Source organism: Leopardus geoffroyi, chromosome C2 (genome assembly GCF_018350155.1).
Source record: "Leopardus geoffroyi isolate Oge1 chromosome C2, O.geoffroyi_Oge1_pat1.0, whole genome shotgun sequence".
Lineage (NCBI taxonomy): Eukaryota > Metazoa > Chordata > Mammalia > Carnivora > Felidae > Leopardus > Leopardus geoffroyi.
In genome coordinates, this window is record NC_059333.1 from 106,417,544 (window position 1) to 106,437,383 (window position 19,840).

General features: G+C 38.0%; 1 protein-coding gene across 1 annotated transcript in view; it reads left to right on the forward strand.

Annotated features, from left to right (window-relative positions):
* Positions 1-19,840, forward strand: part of RARRES1 (retinoic acid receptor responder 1) — a 57,108-nt gene that overhangs the window by 20,166 nt on the left and 17,102 nt on the right. The window contains exons 3-4 of the mRNA XM_045503139.1: positions 53-236; positions 4,255-4,391. Coding sequence (XP_045359095.1) covers positions 53-236; positions 4,255-4,391 — 321 coding nt within the window. The remainder of the gene's footprint in view (positions 1-52; positions 237-4,254; positions 4,392-19,840) is intronic.

A 19,840-nucleotide genomic window follows, 5' to 3' on the forward strand; every position in this document is an offset into this window, starting at 1 on the left:
GGTGGGGAGGGATCAGTAGCCATTGTGTTTAATTCCAAAATCTTTATTTCAGGAAGGTGAGGAACGTTTGGGGAAATGTTCCGCTCGAGTGTTTTTCAGGAATCAGAAACCCAGACCGGCCGTTAATGTGACTTGTACACGACTCATTGAGAAGAACAAAAGACAACAGGAGGATTACCTGCTTTACAAGCACATGAAGCAACTCAAAACCCCCTTGGATGTAGTCAGCATACCTGGTATGAATCAATGTCTGGAATTTCTATATTAAGGAATATATATAATTGCTAAATCTTAAAAAGAATGATTATTTATGGGGCACCTGGGTGGCTCAGTCAGTTGGGCATCCAACTTTGGCTCAGGTCATGATCTCACAGTCTGAGTTCGAGCCCCGTGTCGGGCTCTGTGTGACAGCTCAGAGCCTGGAGCCTGTTTCGGATTCTGTGTCTCCCTCTCTCTCTGCCCCTCCCCTGCTCATGCTCTCTCTCTCTCTGTCTCAAAAATAAATAAAAACATAAAAAAAATTAAAAAGAAAAAGAATGATCATTTAAATTTTTATCCCCATAGTGGCACTTGAACTCAGAATGTGGTAGACCTTGTTACTGAAACAAAATGCAGAGGTATCCTTTTCCTATTCTTTGTCTCCAGGAAGCTATAGTAACGCCCTCAAGAGCTATCAGGACCCCTTTAATCTCCCCACTTCCCATCCTAGACAAGGTTCAGCAAGAGCTGAACCTTCAAAGAAAAGGTAGAGGTCTCTGTAATAGGATATGCACGTAGGGGTGCAGTTTTCCAAGTTGAGCCCAGAGCCTGAGGCAACGTTTCTAAAGATTTCTGGTAACGGCTTTGGAAACTTTAAGTGATTAGACACCATTCCAGATCCCCACTGTGCCCCCCACAGACTTCCACACCAGGGCTGGGAGAGCCAGCCTGTCTCAGGGCCTTGCTCGGAGGCTGCAGTGGAATCAAGTTTATCTCCTTTTAGGTCAAGAGCTAATGGGCAGTGGTGCCGTCTTTAATAAGAAATGAGCCCTGCCCTCTGAAGTGACTCAGCTGAAGCACAGCACAGCTCGTTTGTTCTGGCGCTCAGGAGAGCATGTGGGCGGCCGTTGAGACTGCACTTACTGGAAAATCCAATTTTCCAAACCACAAAAGTCATCTCTGGACTTGTGCTTGGGTATTGAGCTCGACATATGACCGCTCTAGCACCGCGGCTCCCCCCCCACCGCCCCATCCCACACTCTCTCGCAGCTCACTCGTTTTCCCAGCAACTACAACAGACCCGTGTCAACGTGGAACGACCGGAGGTCTTCACTCCTGAGTGCGTCCGTGCTCTGTCCATTTGTGGAGACCAAGTGTTCTTAAAAACCTGCAGGCAGGGGCGCCTGGGTGGCTCAGTCGGTTGAGCGTCCGGCTTTAGTGCAGGTCATGATCTCACAGTCCGTGGGTTCGAGCCCCGCATCCGGGTCTGTGCTGACAGCTCAGAGCCTGGAGCCTGCTTTAGATTCTGTGTCTCCCTCTCTCTCTGCCCCTCCCCTGCTCATGCTCTGTCTCTGTCTCTCAAAAATGAATAAACATTAAAAAAAAAAAAAAACCTGCAGGCAGAATATTGTTCCTTGCCTTTCTAAAATTCAGAAGCTTTAGGATGTTTCTCATAGTGATTCTCTGACAACTCCGCTTGAATTCTGTTCCAAAGAATTATGAGGAACAATTCAAATCTTATATTGCGGTAGAATTTGTGTGTATTTAGTAGTGTCTGAAATAAATGGGCTAATGACTAATGCTTAAAATCTACAGTTATTTAGGGATTTTTTTTCTCTTTTAGCATTGGCTGGGGAAATAAGATTTTATATATTTTCCTTAGAACACAAATTTTAGAAATTATATAGGACCTTTTCTTTGAATATTTGCTACAGGATCACTAGGTTTTGGACACTTTTTCTTTTTTGGAAATATTTATTTTTGTGAGGGAGAGAAAGTGCACTCGCAGGCACACATGTGCAGCTAGGGGAGGGGCAGAGAGAGAGAGAGAGAGGGACAGAGGCTCTGAAGCAGCAGCAAGCCTGACTCGGGGCTGAAACTCACAAACCGTGAGATCATGACCTGAGCCAAAGTTGGATGCCTAACCAACTGAGCCACCCAGGCGCCCCTGGACACTTTATGATAGTGCAGATAAACTGCGTTATGTTCAGTTAATAAGTCCTATGTGCCCACAAGAATCATTCTGTAACAATGTAACTTGTGGCTTGAAGCTCCAAAAATTTTTTTAATAGAGGGCACCTTTTTATTAACAGAATTTACAAGTTATGTTAGCATTTTTAAAATTATTTTTGTTTACTTTTGAGAGACAGAGCATGAGCAAGCAGGGGGAGGGGCAGAGAGAGAGGGAGACACAGAATCTGAAGCAGGCTCCAGGCTCTTAGCTGTCCGCACGGAGCCCGACATGGGGCTTGAACCTATGAACTGCGAGATCATGACCTGAAGTCAAACACTCAACCGACTGAGCCACCCAGGCGCCCCTCTGTTGTCATTTTAAATTCAGCGGAAGCATATGATGGCACTGTTTATAGCTTGTCGGTAAAACTATTAAAATGGAAAAGGCTCAGTTTTAGACAAAAGTCAGTCAAAACTGTGGCAATCTCCTCGGATTAACCAGTTCAAATCCCAGCAGCTTCTATTCAGCATTTACTCCTCCAGGACATTGGGGTTTTGTAGTCCAGCTTGCTCTACAGTTGCTAGGTGAGGCTATCTAAATCCATTTCAGGATATCCTTGCTCCAAACTATTTTTCCCCAAAAAAGGTATTTGTGGGTTTTTTTTTTTTTTTTTTTATGAGTACAGTTTTCACTTTTTCTGATGAGTTTACAAACTTCCTATACATGAGCCCAAGTACTCTACAAAGGAAAAGACTGAAGACCTGGGACAACCAGCCAGAGTCCTGTCACCTGAGTGATTCTATAGTAGCACTGCCAGCGTTTATACTTTTCAATTGTCCACGCTGTTCACAGTGTTTGGGGTAACTGACTTGCTTTCTAGTAACGGGTTTTGTTGAACTCACAATGACACTGGAAGATGAATCACGTGATGGGGAGCTGGATGAAGGAAGCTTTCACTGTCTCCCTCCCATCCCTACATACACAACAGGAATCCAGGGCTCAGTTCAAATATCATATCTGTGTAGTTTGCCCCAAATCTCTCCAGCCCAAAGGTCCCTCTCCCTTCCATGTGCTCTATCAGATCTTTGATCCTCCTTCTCTTGCGGAAGGTATCAGCTGTGTTTCTGCACTGTCGACAAGTAGAGGGTAGGGACCCATCTTCGTGTCCCTCCCATCACCCCTGCAGTCTGTGAATGATCTTTGAATTGATTACCATTACAAACCAGCCAAGTTCCACAGTACAGAGAGGAATTTATGCTAATGATTATTTTACCAAGAAGGATTAGTTTCCTAGTAAGTTTGTTCTTATTCCTTACATATTATACTATTATTGGGCTTATATTTAAGCCAAGAATATCTCCACCATTTTTCATGAAATGTTGGTCCATGAACAGTTATCTCATAAATTAATCACTTGCTAAAATTTGAGTTCCTAAAAGTCACAAAAAGTAATGTGTTAATGTAATGTACTAACCCCACCTCAAGCAGTGTAGTTAAGTAGGTTTTTATAAGTGTTTGCTGAAATAAAAAGATTGCAATTCCAAAAACAATACCACAGAAAAAAAACCCTCTTGATTTCTGCATGTGTTCAAAATCGCTGACAGAAATACTACCAATTCATTGATTAGCTTTAAAGCCAATGATCAGATAAAGATATTTGGAGATTGGCAAAGACCATTGCATTGACTGTAGACCCAGACAGAAGGTAAGGTAGCAAAAATAATTGATAGACTTTTCCATCTAATTTAAAGATGCTTCTCAACTAACAAGACTTCAACTTTGAGTATCATTGTAGTTCTTACTTTGCCTTAATATCATACATTTGTACTAGTATACTATACTAGTGTACTAATATAGTACATTAATATAGTACAGCAAATAAGATTTTTATAGTAGCTTTACTCAGTAGGACAAATTGAAGCACATAAATCTTCATATGATGTAGAAACAGGTAAGAACAAGTCATGTGTTCAGCTCAAGGTCTTGCTGTAAGAGATGACGGATGTGACTTAAGGTTACGCCCCTATTTCAGTACTGAAACATTTGAAATTTTGTCCCCAAAATGTCATAACCCAAGTGTGTTTTCGTTTTCTTTCTTTCAGATAGCCACGGACATATTGATCCCTCTCTGAGACCCATTTGGGATTTGGCTTTTCTTGGTGGCTCTTATGTGATGTGGGAAAAGACAACCCAGTTTTTACATTACTACATGGCACAGCTCAGCAGTGTTAACCAATGGGTAAGAAAAAAACTGAAAGTCATTTTTATGTCACAAGAGATACAACCGATGCAGTTTTGTAAAACTAAATTAATGTGAATTTCTAATTTTATGCCAACAGTTTCATTCATTCAATAAATATTTCTGTGCCTGCAATGGGCCAGGTATAGTTTTAGAGACTGTGGACATAGCAGTGAAGAAAAAACACAGTGTAGCTGCCCTCATTGAAACTCTAGTGAGAGAAGACAAAGATGGTGAACTAATAAATAATTAATATGTATCAAAAGGTGGTAGTAATTGCTATAGAAAAAGAGTAAGGGAGAAGGGAATGCAAGGTGTTGTTAGAATTACTACTTATATTGTCTAAAATAAGGCCCCTCTAATTTGAGCAGGGTGACAGTGGGGCAGAGGCCTGGGAGAAGTGAGTGAGCCAAGCCTCCACAAGGGAAGATTTTTTTCAGGCAGGGAACTGAAGCATCAATGTGGCTGATGGGTTGGAGAAATAGCAGTGAGGCTACTGTGGCTGGAACAGAGTCAGCAAGGGGAGGGTACTGGGAAATGAAATCAAATGGAGAGGACCAGTTCCTGTAAGGCTTCGCAGGCCAGTGGAAGGACCTTGTATTTTACTCTTCAGAGGTTTTTAGCCCAGGAGTGATATGATCTGACTTACAATACCATCATTGTGGCTGCTATGTTGACACCAGACCACACAGAGACAAGAGTGGAGTCAGGGAGACCAGCAAAGTATTGCAAAAATCTAGGCAAGGTCTGGGGGTGCCTTGGACCAGGTGGTAGCCATGGAGGTGGTGAAAAGTGTTTGGATTCTTTATATATTTTGAAGTTAGACCAACCCTATTTGTTGATGTGGGTATATCTGAGAATGAGAAAAGTCATGGAGAAAAAAGTCAAGGAGAATGAGAAAAGTCTTACAACTTTGGCCTGAGTAACTGGAAGGACAGAGTCTTCATTTACTGACTGGGGAAGGCTGCAGGAGGAACAGATCTGGGAAGAAATTAGCTTGATTTGGGGCATTCTAAATTCTACTAAACTACCACATGTGTAGTATTTAAAGCCACAAAAGTGGATGACATCACAGAGAATGTGTAGATAGAGAAAAGAAGGTCTGTATTGAGAGAGTCCTGCTACACTTGTAACTTTAGAGGTTGAAGATATAAGAAAAGAAGGTGTTTTAAGGATGAGGCTTGGCTGTATCCAGTGCTGCTGGAGAATTGTGTGTGAAGAGGCCTGAGACTGACCATTTGATTTAGGCTGTCAGAAGTCATTGGAGAGCTTGTCAAGAGCTATCTCACTGGCACATTGCAGGCAAAAGCCTGAGCGGAATATGTTGGGAGACACTGGGAAAAGAGAAATAGACATTCCATCTCTTTCAAGGAATTTAGCTGTAAAGGGGAGTATAAGAAAGCAAGGGGCGGAGGAGCCAAGATGGCAGAACAGCATGGAAGTTTTTTTGTGTGTCTCACATCCATGAGATACAGCCAGATCAACACTAAACCATCCTGCACACGAGGATCAACAGAAAACAAGGGGCTATAGCTACAGGATGGGTGAGCATAAGGTTGAAAGAGAGTTTATTTTCTGTTGTATTTTTAGGCTGGGAGATTTAACAGCATATTTATGTGGTGCTGAGAAAAATCCAGTCGAGAGGGGCAAAGTAGGACTTACAGGAAAGCAAAGGAAGAATTGTTGGAGTTCCTATCTTTGAGTAGGCAAGAGAATAGGATCAATCTAGGAGCTGCTTTTAGACAGGAATGTGAGGAGTTCACCTGGAGGGAGGGCAGAAGCAATGGCATAGGGGGCTGGATATCCTGGCGGGAGCCCTTGGAAATTCTCCCTGCTTCTGTGCTCTCAGTGAAAAAGACAAAGTCATCAGGTCGGAGAAGGATAAGAGCGGAGGTGTTGGAAGTGTGGGGGATGCATGGACCTGGCATTGTGCGCCGCTGCAGGCCCCTTGAAGATCTGGGCTCGTGAATTTCAAGGAGGACCAGTCATGCCGAGCTGTCTGGGTGTGGGCATGGAGTAGGCCAGAGGTGGATGTAGCCCAATGTGGGGTTCCTGTCAGGCAAGTGTGATGTAGAGAGGGAGGGGCATTTGCACAGTAAACAAAGTCAACTACTCCAAGAGAGGCAAGCTCAGTAACCTTAAGTACAAATTTCTAAAATCCATTTTCTTCATGGATGCATGAAGCCATAGATTCACCTATGGATGGATCGTCAGTGAATATCTTCTGAGCACAAAGATTTGCCCATCATCAAATAAGCATTAAAAAAAAAATTTTTTTTATTATTTCAGTATAGTTGATACTCAATATTATATTAGTTTCAGATGCACAACATAGTGATTGGACAATTCTACACATTAGCTAATGCTTACCACAAAAACTGTTGTTAGCACATCTATAACCATTCAGTGTTATTACAGTATTATTGACTGTACCCCATGTGCTGTACTTTTCATCTCCACAATTTATTTATTTTATGATGAGAAGTTTATACCTCTTAATCCCCTTCACCTAATTCACCCATTTGCCCATTCCCCACCTCTGAAAACCACCAGTTCTCTGGATTTCTGAGTCTGTTTTCTTTGTTTTGTTTTTCTACATTCACATATAAGTGTATGTGTCTTTCTCTGCCTTACTTATTTTATTTACTATAGTACCCTTTAGGTCCATCCATGTTGTTGCAAATGGCAAGATCTTCTTCTTTTTTATAGTTCAGTAATATTCCATTCCATTCCATACCACACCACATCTTTCTTATATATTCATCTATTGATGGACACTTAGATTGCTTCCATATGTTAGTTAATTGCTGCAGTGAACAAAAGGTGTGTATATCTTCTCCACTTAGTATTTTCATTTTCTTTGGGTAAATACCAAATAGTAGAATTATTGGATTATGTGGTATTTCTATTTTGAATTTTTTGAAGAGCCTCCATACTGTTTTCCATAGTGGTTGCACCAATTTACATTCACACCAGCAGTGTGTGAGGGTTCTCTTCTCTTCACCTCTTCGCCGACACTTGTTATTTCCTGTCTTTTTATTTTAGCCATTTTGACAGGTATAAGGTGATATTTCATTGTTGTTTTGATTTGCATTTCCCTGATAATGAGTGATGTTGAGTATCTTTTCATGTGTCTGTTTGCCACCTATATATTTTCTTTGGAGAAATGTCCATTCAGGCCTCTGCCCAATTTTAATCAGATTGAATTTTTTTGTGTGTTGAGTTGAAAGAGTCCTTTATATATTTTGGATATTTATTCCTTATCTGAGAAATCATTTTTAAATATCTTCTGCCATTCAGTAGGTTGCCTTTTTGTCTTGTTGATGTTTTTCTTTGCTGTGTAAAATCTTTTTATATTGGTGTAGTCCCAAAAGTTTATTTTTGCTTTTGTTTCCCTTGCCTCAGGAGATATATTCATAAATATGTTGCTAAAAGCAGTGTCTAAAACATATTGCCTGTGCTTTCTTTTAGGAGTTTTATGGTTTCGGGTGTCACATTTAGGTCTTCAGTCCATTTTGAGTTTATTTTTGTGTATGGTGTAAGAAAGTGGTCCAGTTTCCTTCTTGTATGTAACTGTCCAGCTTTCATTTGTTGAAGAAACTGCCTTTCCTCATTGTCAAGTTTTGACTTTGTCATAGATTAATTGACCATTTAGGTGTGGGTTTATTTCTGGGTTCTCTGTTCTGTTCCAATGATCTATGTGTCTATTTCTGTGCAAGTACCATGCTGTTTTGATTACTGTGGCTTTATAGTATATCTTGAAACCTGGAATTGTGATACTTCTAGTTTTGTTTTTCTTTGTCAAAATTGCTTTGGCTATTTGTGGTTCCATACAAATTTAGGGTTGTTTGTTCTAGTTTTGTGAAAAATACTATTGGTATTTTGATAGAGATTACATTAAATCTGTAGATTGCTTTGGGCAGTATGAACATTTTAACAATATTAATTCTTCCAGTTCCTAAACATGGTATACCTTTCCATTTGTTTGTGTTGTCTTCAATTTCTTTCATCAGTATCTTATAGATTTCAGAGTTTAAGTATTTCACCTCCTTGGTGAAATCTATTCCTAGGTATTTTATTCTTTTTGGCATAATTGTCAGTGGGATTGTTTTCTTAACTTCTCATTCTGCTACTTCATTATAAGTGTATAGAAATGCAACAGATTTCTGTAATTAGTTTTGTATCCTGCAAGTTTACTGAATTCACTTACTTTGATCATTTTTTGGTAAAATCTTAATGGTTTTCTACATACAGTATCATGTCATCTGCTAATAGTGAAAGTTTTACTTCTTCCTTATCAATTTGGATGATTTTATTTCCTGTCTAATTGACGCAAGTAGGACTTCAGTAGTATGTTGAATAAAAGTGGTAAGAGTGGACATCCTTGTCTACTTCTTGATCTTAAAGACAATCTTTCAGTTTTTTACCATTGAGTATGATGTTAGCTGTGGGCTTTTCATATGTTGAGGGATGTTTCCTACTTTGTTGAGAGTTTTTAATCATGAATGGATGTTATATTTTGTCAGATGTTTTTCCTACATCTATAGAGATGATCATATGGTTTTTATCCTTTCCCTTGTATCATGTTGATGTGATGTATCATGTTGATTGATTTGCGAATTTTGAACCACTGTTGCATACCTGGAATAAATCCCACTCGATTGTTGAATGATCTTTTTAATGTATTGTTGATATCAGTTTGCTAATAATGTTAAGTATTTTTGCATCTATATTCACTAGAAATATTGGCCTATTAGTTTTCTTTGTAGTGTCTTTATGTGGTTTTGGTATCAGGGTAATGCCGGCCTGGTTCTGACTTTTGTTGGGAGTTTTTATTATTACTGATTGAATTTTATTACTAGTAATTGGTCTGTTCAGATTTTCTATTTCTTCCTGGTTCAGTTTTGGAGAATTGTATTTCTAGAAATTTATCCAATATTCTCTTCTAATCCTTTGTATTTTTGTAGTGTCATTAGTTATTCTGCTTCATTTCTGATTTTATTTGAGATCAATATTTTTTTTATTGATGATTCTGGCTAAAGAGTTATGAATTTTGCTTATTTTTTCAAAGAAGCAGCCCTTGGCTTCATTGATCTTTTCTGGTTTTTGTTTTTTTGTGTTTTTTTTAGTCTCTATTTCATTTCTTTCTGCTCTAATATTTCTTTCTTTCTTCTATTAGCTTTGGCTTTGTTTGTACTTCTTTTTTTAGTTTCTGTAGGTATAAGCTTGTTGTTTGAGATTTGTATTTCTTTTTATCATTGGTTCCTTTAAAAAGCTATTTTCCATATGAAGTTCCTCTTTTTTTTTTCATCATTGGTTTTGATGTCTGTTATTTTATTATCAGTATTAAATTGATAAATAAAATTTAACAAAACTTTTTAAAGAATATGTGACATTCCTTTTGTACAGTCATTTTGTTAGTTCCTTTATGCCATTTGATAACACTAAACAAACTTGACTTTATTAACCCCCAAAATAAATCCTTTCTTTCAGGAAAAGTTATTCAAGAGATACCAATTGGGGGCACCTGCGTGACTTAGTCAGTTAAGCATCCATCTCTTGATTTTGGCTCAGGTCATGATCTCACGGTTTGTGAGTTCAAGCCCCGCATCAAGCTCTGTGCTGTCAGATGCTTGGGATTCTCTCTTTCTTCTCTCTCTCCTCCTCCTCCCCCACCTCTCTCTGTGTCTCTCTCTCTCTCTGTCTCTCTCTCTCAAAATAAATAAATAAATGTAAATTCAATTGGTATCTCTTTTTTTTTAATCTCAGATGTTTGTTTATGCAGGCATTCTTTGTAGTGCGCTTACTTTGAAATATCTTTGTGTGTTTTAAATAATAATTCCAGTATAGCTGGGGCATCTGGGTGGCTCAGTTGGTTAAGTGTCCAACTTTGGCTCGGGTCATGATCTCGCGGTCCGTGAGTTCGAATCCCGCGTCAGGCTCTGTGCTGACAGCTCAGAGCCTGGAGCCTGCTTCGGGTTCTGTGTCTCCATCTCTCTCTGCCCCTCCCCCACTTATGCTCTCTCTTTCTCTCTCTCTCAAAAATACACATTAAAAAAATAAATAATAAATAAATTATAATTCCAGTATAGTTAACAGTGTTATATTAGTTTCAGGTGTACAATATAGTGATTCAACATTTCTGTACGTTACCTCATCATGATAAGTACATGCTTGAATCCCCATCACCTATTTCACCCATCCTCCCACCCTTCTCCCCTCTGGTAATCATCTGTTTGTTTTCTATAGTTAAGAGTCTTTTTATTTTTGGTCTCTTTTATTCTTTATTCATTTGTTTTCTTAAACTATACAAATGAGTGAAATCATATGATATTTGTCTTTCTCTGACTGACTTATTTCACTTAGCATTATACTCTCTAGCTCCATCCATGTTGTTGCAAATGGCAAGATTTTATTGCTATTATTCAACTATATGTATATATACCACATTTTTTTATCCATTTATCTATCAATGGACACTTGGGCTGCTTCCATAGTTTGGCTATTGTAAATAATGTTGCAGTAAGCATAGGAGTGTATATATCTTTTCAAATTAGTGTTTTTATATTTTTGGGTAAATACCCAGTAGTGGAATTACCAGATCATATAGTAATTCTATTTTTAATTTTTTTAAGGAACCTCCATACTGTTTTCCACAGTGGCTGACCTGTATGTCTTTCTTTCTCTCTGTCTTCTTCTTTTTTTTTTTTTTTTTTTTTTTTTAGAGAGAGAGCATGAGCAGGAGAGAGGGGCAGGAGAGAGAGAGGGAGAGAAAGAGAGAGAGCGAGCCAGCAGGCAGGCTCCACACTCAGTGCAGAGCCTGAAACAGGACTCCATCCCATGACCCTGGGACCATGAACTGAGCCAAAATCAAGAGTTGGATGCTCCACTGACTGAGCCACCCAGGCACACACCCTGTGTGTCTTTTCTATAGAAATGTCTGCTCATGTTTTCTGCCCATTTTTAATTGGATTTATTCAGTTTTTTTGTGTGTGTGTTGAGTGGTATCAGTCCTTTTTATTTTTGGATACTAGCCCTTTATCTGCCATGTCATTTGCAAATATCTTCTCCCATTCCATAGGTTACCTTTTAGTTTTGTTGATTGTTTCCTTCATTGTGCAGAAGCTTTTTATTTTGATGTAGTCCCAATAGTTTATTTTTGCTTTTGTGTAAATTTAAAAGAGAGACAAGCTTGACACGGGGCTCAAACTCACAGACCGTGAGATCATGACCTGATCCTGTTGGATGTTCAACTGACTGAGCCACCCAGGCACCCCTATTTTTGTTGTTGTTTCCCTTGCCTCAGGAGTCATATCTAGACAAATACTGCTATGGCCAATATCAAAGAATTTAATGCCTGTGTTCTCTTCTAAGATTTTTATGTTTTCAGGTCTCACATTTAGGTCTTTAATCTGTTTTTAGTTTACTTTTGTGTATAGTGTGAGAAAGTGGTCCTGATTCTTTCTTAAATATAGATGTCCAGTTTTCTTACCACATTTGTTGAAGAAACTGACTTTTTCCCATTGTATATTCTTGCCTCCTTTGTTGAAGGTTAATTGACCATATAATTATGGGTTTATTTCTGGGCTTTCTATTCTGTTCCATTGTCTGTTTTTGTGCCAGTACCATACTGCTTTGATAACTACAGCTTTGTAATATATCTGTATACCTGGGATTGTGATACCTCCAGTTTTGTTCTTCTTTTTCAAGATTGCTTTGGCTATTCAGGGTCTTTTGTTGTTGTTTTTGTTGTTGTTTTTCCATACAAATTTTAGGATTATTTGTTCTAGTTTTATGAAAAAAGCTGTTGGTATTTTGATAGGGATTGCAATAAATGTATAGATAGCTTTGGGTGGTATAGAAATTTTCACAATATTGTTCCTTCCAATTCATGAGCACGGACTGTCTTTACTTTTTTATCTGTAATCTTCGATTTCATTAATCAATTCTTTATAGTTTTCAGAGAATAGGACTTTTACCTCCTTGATTAAGTTTATTCTTAGGTATTTTATACTTTTTGGTGCAATTGTAAATGGAATCGTTTTCTTAATTTCTCTTTCTGCTGCTTCGTTATTAGTGTATAAAAATGTAACAGATTTCTGTGCATTGATTTTTGTACCCTACAATCTTACTGAATTCATTTATCAATTCTAGTAGGGTTTTTTGGTGGAGTCTTGAGGATTTTCTATATGTAGTATCATGTCATTTATAAATAGTGAAAGTTTGGAGTGGCTGGGTGGCTCAGTCAGTTGAGCATCTAACTGTTGATTTCAGCTCAGGTCATGATCCCAGGTTCGTGGGATCAAACCCCATGGTGGGCTTTGTGCTGAGCATGGAGCTTAACATTCTCTATTTCCCTCCCTCTGCCCTTCTCCTCAACTCATGCTCTTTCTCTAAAATTAAAAAACAAAACAAAAAAAAAAAAAAAAACTACAAATAGTGAAAGTTTTACTTCTTCTTTACCAGTTTGGATGCCTTTTATTTCTTTTTCTTGTCTGGCTGCTGTGTACACCCTCCAGTACTGTGTTGAATAAAAGTGGGAAGAGTGGACATCCTTGTCTTATTCCTGATCTTAGGGGAAAAGCTCTGTATTTAATCACTGAGTATGATGTTGGCTGTGGGTTTTTCATACATGGCCTTTATTATCTTGAGGTATGTTCCCTCTAAGCCTATTTTAGTGAGGCTTTTTATCATGAATGTATGTTGTGCTTTGCCAAATGCTTTTTCTGCATCTATTGAAATGATCATATGGTTTTTATCCTTTCTCTTTTGATGGGATGAATCACCGTAATTGATTTGCAAATATTGAACTACCCTTGCAACCCGGGAATAAATCCCACTTGATTGTGATGGATGCTTTTTTAAATGTATTGTTGGATTCAGTTCCATAATTTTTGTTGAGGATATTTGCATCTTTGTTCATCAGAGATATTCACCTGTAGTTCTTTCTTTTTAGTGTCTTTATCTGGTGTTGGTATTGGGGTAATGCTCATTAAATGAATTTGTAAGCTTTCTTTCTTGGTAATATTTTGTTGAGGGTGTTTGTGTCTATGTTCATCAGAGATACTGGCCTCTAGTTCTTTCTTTGTAGCATCTTTATCTGGTTTTGGTATCAAGGTAATGCTCATAAAATGAATTTGGAAGCTTTCTTTCCTCTCCTGTTTTTTGAAATAGCTTTGAGAAGAATAGGTATAAACTCTTTTTTTAAATGTTTAGTAGAATTCACCTGTGAAGGCTTCTGGTCCTAGACTTTTGTTTGTTGGAAGTTTTTTGATTACTGATTCAATGTTATTGCTAGTGATCAGTTTGTTCAAATTTTCTATTTTCTTCCTGATTCAGTTTTGGGAAGTTACGTGTTTCTAGGAATTTATCTATTTCTTTTAGGTTGACCAGTTTGTTGGCATATAATGTTTCATAATATTATAATCTTTTATATTTCTGTGGTGTCAGTTGTTATTCCTCTTCTTTTAATTCTCATTCTTTTTGAGTCTTCTTTCTCACTCTTTATTTTAATGAGTCTGACTAAAGATTTATCAATTTTGTTGATTTTTTTTCAAAGAATCAGCTCCTGGTTTCATTGATCTATTGTTTTTTGTAGTGTCTATTTTGTTTATTTCTGCTCTAATCTTTATTATTTCCTTCCTTATACTGGCTTGAGTTTTGTTTTTTTCCTCACTCCTTTAGATGTAAGGTTAGGTTGTTTGAGATTTTGATTGCGTCTTGAGGTAGGCCTGTATAGCTATCAACTTCTCCCTTAGAACAGCTTTTGCTGCATCCCAAAGATATTGGACTGTTGTATTTTTATTTGTCTTCGTGTATTTTTTATTTCCTCTTTGATTTCTTGGTTGATCCATTCATTGTTTAGTAGCATATTTAACCTTCATGTGTATGTGGTCTTTCCAGATTTTTTCTTCTGGTTGCTTTCTAGTTTCATAGCATTGTGGTAAGAAAAGATGCATGGTATCACTTTGATCTTTTTGAATTTGTTGAGACTGATTTTGTAGCCTAAAATGTGATCTATTTTGGATAATGTTTCATGTGTACATGAAAAGAATGTGTATTCTGCTGTTTTGGGATGGAATACTCTGAATGTATATGTTAGATCCATCTGGTCCAATGTTTGATTCAAAGCCACTGTTTCTTTGTTGATTATCTGTTTGGATGGTCTATCCATTTATGTAAGTTAGGTGTTAAAGTACCTTACTCTTACTGCATTACTAGCAGTTACTTACTTTATGTTTGTTATTAGCTGGTTTATATATGTTTGGTGCATAAATATTTACAACTTTTATAACTTCCTATTGGATTGTTCCCTTTATGAGTGATTGCATACTGTCCTTCTTTGTCTCATTAAAGTCTTTGTTTTCAAAAGTATTTTGTCTGATATAAGTATTGCTATTCTTTATTATTCTCTCAATTTGCATGATAAATGCTTTTTCTATATCTTCACCTTCAGTCTGCATGTGTCTAGGACTGAAATGAGTCCCTTGTGGGCAGCATAGAGATGGGTCTTGCTTTTTTATTCATTCCATCACCCTTTGTCTTTTTTTTTTTTTTCTTTAGGTTTATTTATTTATTTTGAGAGAGAAAGAGAACAGGGGAAGGGCAGAGAGAGAGAGGGAGAGAGAATCCCAAGCAGGCTCCGCACCAGCAGCATATTTTTTGTTGAGAGGTTTCTCTGAGGCCGCTACAGGCACACTGATGGATGGGACCAGTAGTCAGACCAGGTGTCTTCAGTCTGCCTCTCTGTCACAGCTGCAGGCATACCCAACATGGCAAGACTTGATCCATGGGCAGCTAGCAAAGAGGACTAGCTGCAGGAACTGTAGGCTTTCCAGTGTGTGGGGTTGTCTCCCCACCTCTCCAAGGGCAGGAGTCACTTTGGAGTGGTGGTACCTGTCCCAGTTGAGAGTTGCTTGCAGGGTGTGGTAGGGCAGGACCTGCTTTGGAGGGACACCTGCTGCTGCTGGTGAGTTGCTTGGGGCAGGACCTATCATGTTAGCAAGATAGATGGTGAGTATTAGCACTGGTTCCTGCAAGTGTCCTACTATCTAGCCTGGGGGAGGGGAAGAGAAATGGCAGTACCAGCACTTTTGTTCCTGGAAAAATCTCCTGAAGATCCCTATTCCTCCAGGGCATGTTCTTAGATTAGTAAATACATGTTTTTCATGTAGCCCCCAGGTACTTTTCAAACTGAAGATTATGTATTGTGTTTCAGGCCAACCATATTACTGTATTTCTGCCTTTATGTCTTAATATTTGTGAGTTTCTACCTTTATATCTGTTAATGTTTGTTGAATGTATTTAGGTGCTCCTATATTGGTTGCATAGGTATTTATAATTGTTACCTTGTCTTGTAGGATTTGTCCCTTTATCTTTATGTAGTATCCTTCTTTGTCTCTTGCTATATAGTCTTTGTTTTAAAGTGTATTTTTGTCTGATGAAAGTATTGCTACCATGGCTTTTTTGTTGCTTCCATTTGCATGGAAGGAATATCTTTTTTTTTTGATCATCCCTGAATGATGGGAATATTTTTTTCAGTATGCTTGTGTCTTTAGGTCTGAAGTGAGTCTCTTGTAGGTAGCATAGAGATGGGTTTTTTTTTAATCTGGATTTAAAAATACGTTTTTTTTGGAGCAATTAGGCCATTTACATCTGAAGTTATTAATTGGTATGTACTTAGTGCAGTTTTGTTCATTGTTATGGTTGTTTTGTATTTCTTCTCTATTCCTCTTGTTCTCTTTGTGATGACTTTAAAAAAAATTTTTTTTTAGTGTTTATTTTTTGAGAGAGATAGAGTGTGAGCAGGGGAGGGACAGAGAGGGAGACACAGAATCTGAAATAGGCTCCAGGCTCTGAGCTGTCAACATAGAGCCCAAGGCGGGGCTGGAACCCATGGACCCTGAGATCATGACCTGAGGTGAAACCGGATGCTTAACTGACTGAGCCACCCAGGTGCCCCTGTGATGACTTTCTTTAGTGTTATGCTTGGATTCCTTTCTCTTTATTTTTTTGCTATCTAGTACAGGTTTTTCACATATGTTTACTATGTGATTCACATATAATCTAAATATATTGTAGTCTCTATTAATTGATGGTCTTGACGAAGTTTTGAGGTGATAGGGGAAATCCGGAGCTGACTGCCAAGAAAGAATTCTTGAAGACGTCTTTGGTGCAAAACGGTGATTTTATTAAAGGACAGAGACAGGACCTCTGGGCAGGAAGAGCTGTACTGTGGGGGACAATCTGTTTTATGGAGTCCAGATCAAGAGGGAGTTTCCAAAGAAACTTTCACTTGCTAAAGATTTACTGGAGGTCTAGCTATTGTTAAGCTAAAGTTGTTTTCCCCTCCAGCAAGATACTAACATTAAGACAGTAGGGAGTTCCTGGACTTTAAGCTATGATGATACTGCCTTTTTCTTGTAAACTGGTAGAGACTGTTAGCAGTTTGACCTTTTTTTTTTTTTTTTTTTTTTTTTTTTTGTCCTTTCCCATTTTTGGGTAGCTGGGAGTGTCCAAGGAATATCACACATATCCCATCTGTGGGGGTGGGGTGTGTGCTAAGCTTATGCTTTGTTCTCAGCCTACCTCCTGCTCCCTCATCAGTCGCTCAAGTTCACACACATTCTAAAAGCACTATAGTCTTAGTCCCCCATTTTATGTATATATTGCCATAATTTACATCTTTTTATTTTACGAGTCCCTAAACTAATTTTTTTGATATAATTGATTTTATTACTTTTGTCTTTTAACCTTTGTACTAGTGTCACCTGTGATTGGTCTACAAACTTTATTGTAAGTTTCCTTTTGCTCATGAATATTTTCCTTTTACATTTTTCTTCTACTTAGGACCTTTTTTTTTTTTTTTTTTTTTCCATTTAAGGAGGTCCCTTTAACATTTCTTATAAGGTCAGTTTAGCAGTGTTAAGCTCCTTTAACTTTTGTTTGGGAAACTGTTTATTTCTCCTTTTATTCTGAATGATGACCTTGTCACATATAGTGTTCTTGGTTGTAGGGTTTTTTTTCCAGGATTTTGAATGACCCACTTCTGGCCTGCACATTTTCTGCTGAAGTATCAGCTGGTAACTATGGGATTTCCTTTGGACATAACTAGTCCCTTTTCTCCTGCTGCTTTTAAGATTCTCGTTATCTTTAATCTTTGACATTTTAATTATTTGTGTAATTATTTGACATTTTAATTATTTGGTGTACTTCCTTGTGTTCATCTTGTTTGGGTCTTTCTGTACTTCCTGGAACTGTATGTCTGTTTTCTTCCCCAGAGTAGCCAAATTTTCACCTGTTTTTTCTTCCCATAAGTTTTCTGCCCCTTTCTCTCTTCTTTTTCTGGAATCCCTATAATGCTAATGTTAGTATACTTGATGTTGTCTCAGAGATCCCTTAATCTGTCCTGATTTTATTTTCATTCTTTTTTTTTCTTTTGCTGTTTTGCTTGGTTGCTTTCCATTTCCGTGTCTTCCAGATCACTGACCCATTCTTCTGCATCTGCCAATCTGATGTTGATTCTCCCCAGTGTGTTTTTTCACTTCAGTTATTGTATTCTTCAACTATGATTAGTTCTATTTTTATATTTTCTATTTGTTGAAGATCTCACTAAGTTCATCCACTCTTCTCTACAGTCTGGAGAGAACTGTCTTTGAACTCTTTATCTGTGGCTTTTTTTTTTTTTTTTTTTTTTCCTGTGGCCCAGGGCAGATGAATTTGTTCCCAGTCCATCAGTATTATCCCTTCTCACTGCACTTTGCAGCCTTGGGGCTGGGGTTCCCAAGGTTACCGTGTCTCCTGCCATTTTCTCTGTGATCCCTTTATCTTTTGTTGTATATAAGTTGTTCAGTCACCCCTCAAGCTCCTTAAGAGGAATTGTTCTCTATATGGGTGTTGACTCCGTGTATCCATGGAGGAGGTGAGTTCAGGGTCTTCCCACATTGCCATACTGGACCCTCACACAAGGTCAAGTAAGCATTATTAACGATGGTAAGTTTGGTGTGTTGTTCAAGGACCACTTGTAAAACAGACAATGAGAAATACATTTTTTTATTAATTATTAAAATTGGGTCAATATATAACAAAATCCTGGCGCCAGGCAGATGGTTGTTAATGGCAGACATGAGGCCATGTGGCACCTCATCTGTTTATCTTAGCTAGCCTAGGGGTAAGACAGAGCATGCTACCTCAGGGTCAGCAAGGCACCTTTCTTTTGCTAATTAGCTCTGCTCTGGGCAGCTTCACCCTTCAGCAGTCTATAGCCCTATTTACCTGTTTACCTAATTTGGTTCTTCCTTCCTGTGAAAGCAGCTTTCTGCTATAGTACTAAATTGGGGAGGGGGGGGGAGGTATCTGCCCTGAATACCTAATCTTATTTACCTCATATACCTTTGTATTGGGGCCTTTGCCCCTCCCTCTCTATACTTATTTACCTAATGTTGTTTACCCAAACTTGGGTGTGAGCATCCTATGGCTTTGTAATTCTTTATGCCTTATTAACCCATCAGTGCAGGCTCAGGGAATTCCTAAGCTTATTCCTCACAATGGTTATATATACAAGAGACTTTTACCTTAACTGGAAGTTTAGGGGAAACTTTTTGGTTTGCAGTGTAGAAAATTATGCCAAGATAATTTAGAATAAATTTTAATGAATGTGAGACAAAAACACAATAAGAATACAGCAATATAGACACAACAGAGGGGAAAAAAATGAATTTTTTTCAAACACTTTATTTTATTGAAGTGATTTATTTACTTATTCAAGTATAGTTGACGTACAGTGTTCATTAGTTTCAGGTAAACAATATAATGATTCAACAGGGCTATACATTACTGCTTGTCACTATAAGAATAGTAACCATTTGTCAAAATACATAATTTAATATTGACTATATTGACTATGCTGTACTTTCCATCTGTGACTTATTTATTTTACAACTGGAAGTTTGTACCTCTTAATGGTCTTCACCTATTTCCCTACTGCCCCCACCTCCTTCTCCTCTAGCAATGAGCAGTGTGTGTTCTCTGTATTTATGTATCTGTTTCATTATTTTTTACATTCCGTATATAAGTGAAATCATATGGTGTATGTGTCCTTCTCTGCCTGACTTAATTCATTTACAATAGTACTCTCTAGATTTATCCGTGTTATTACAAATGGCAATTTCATTCTTTTTTATGGCTGAGTAAAGTTCCCTGTTCTATTATCCATTCATCTATAGATGGATACGTAGGTTGTAGCCATATCTTTGCTACTATAAATAATGCTGTAATTAACATAGGGGTGCATTTATCTTTTCAAATTAATGTTTTCATATTGTTTGGGTAAATATCTAGGAGTGGAATTATTGGATCGTATGGTATTTCTATTTTAAATTTTTGAGGAACTTCCATACTGTTTTCACAGCAGTTGCACTAACTTACATTCCCACCTACAGTGCGTGATG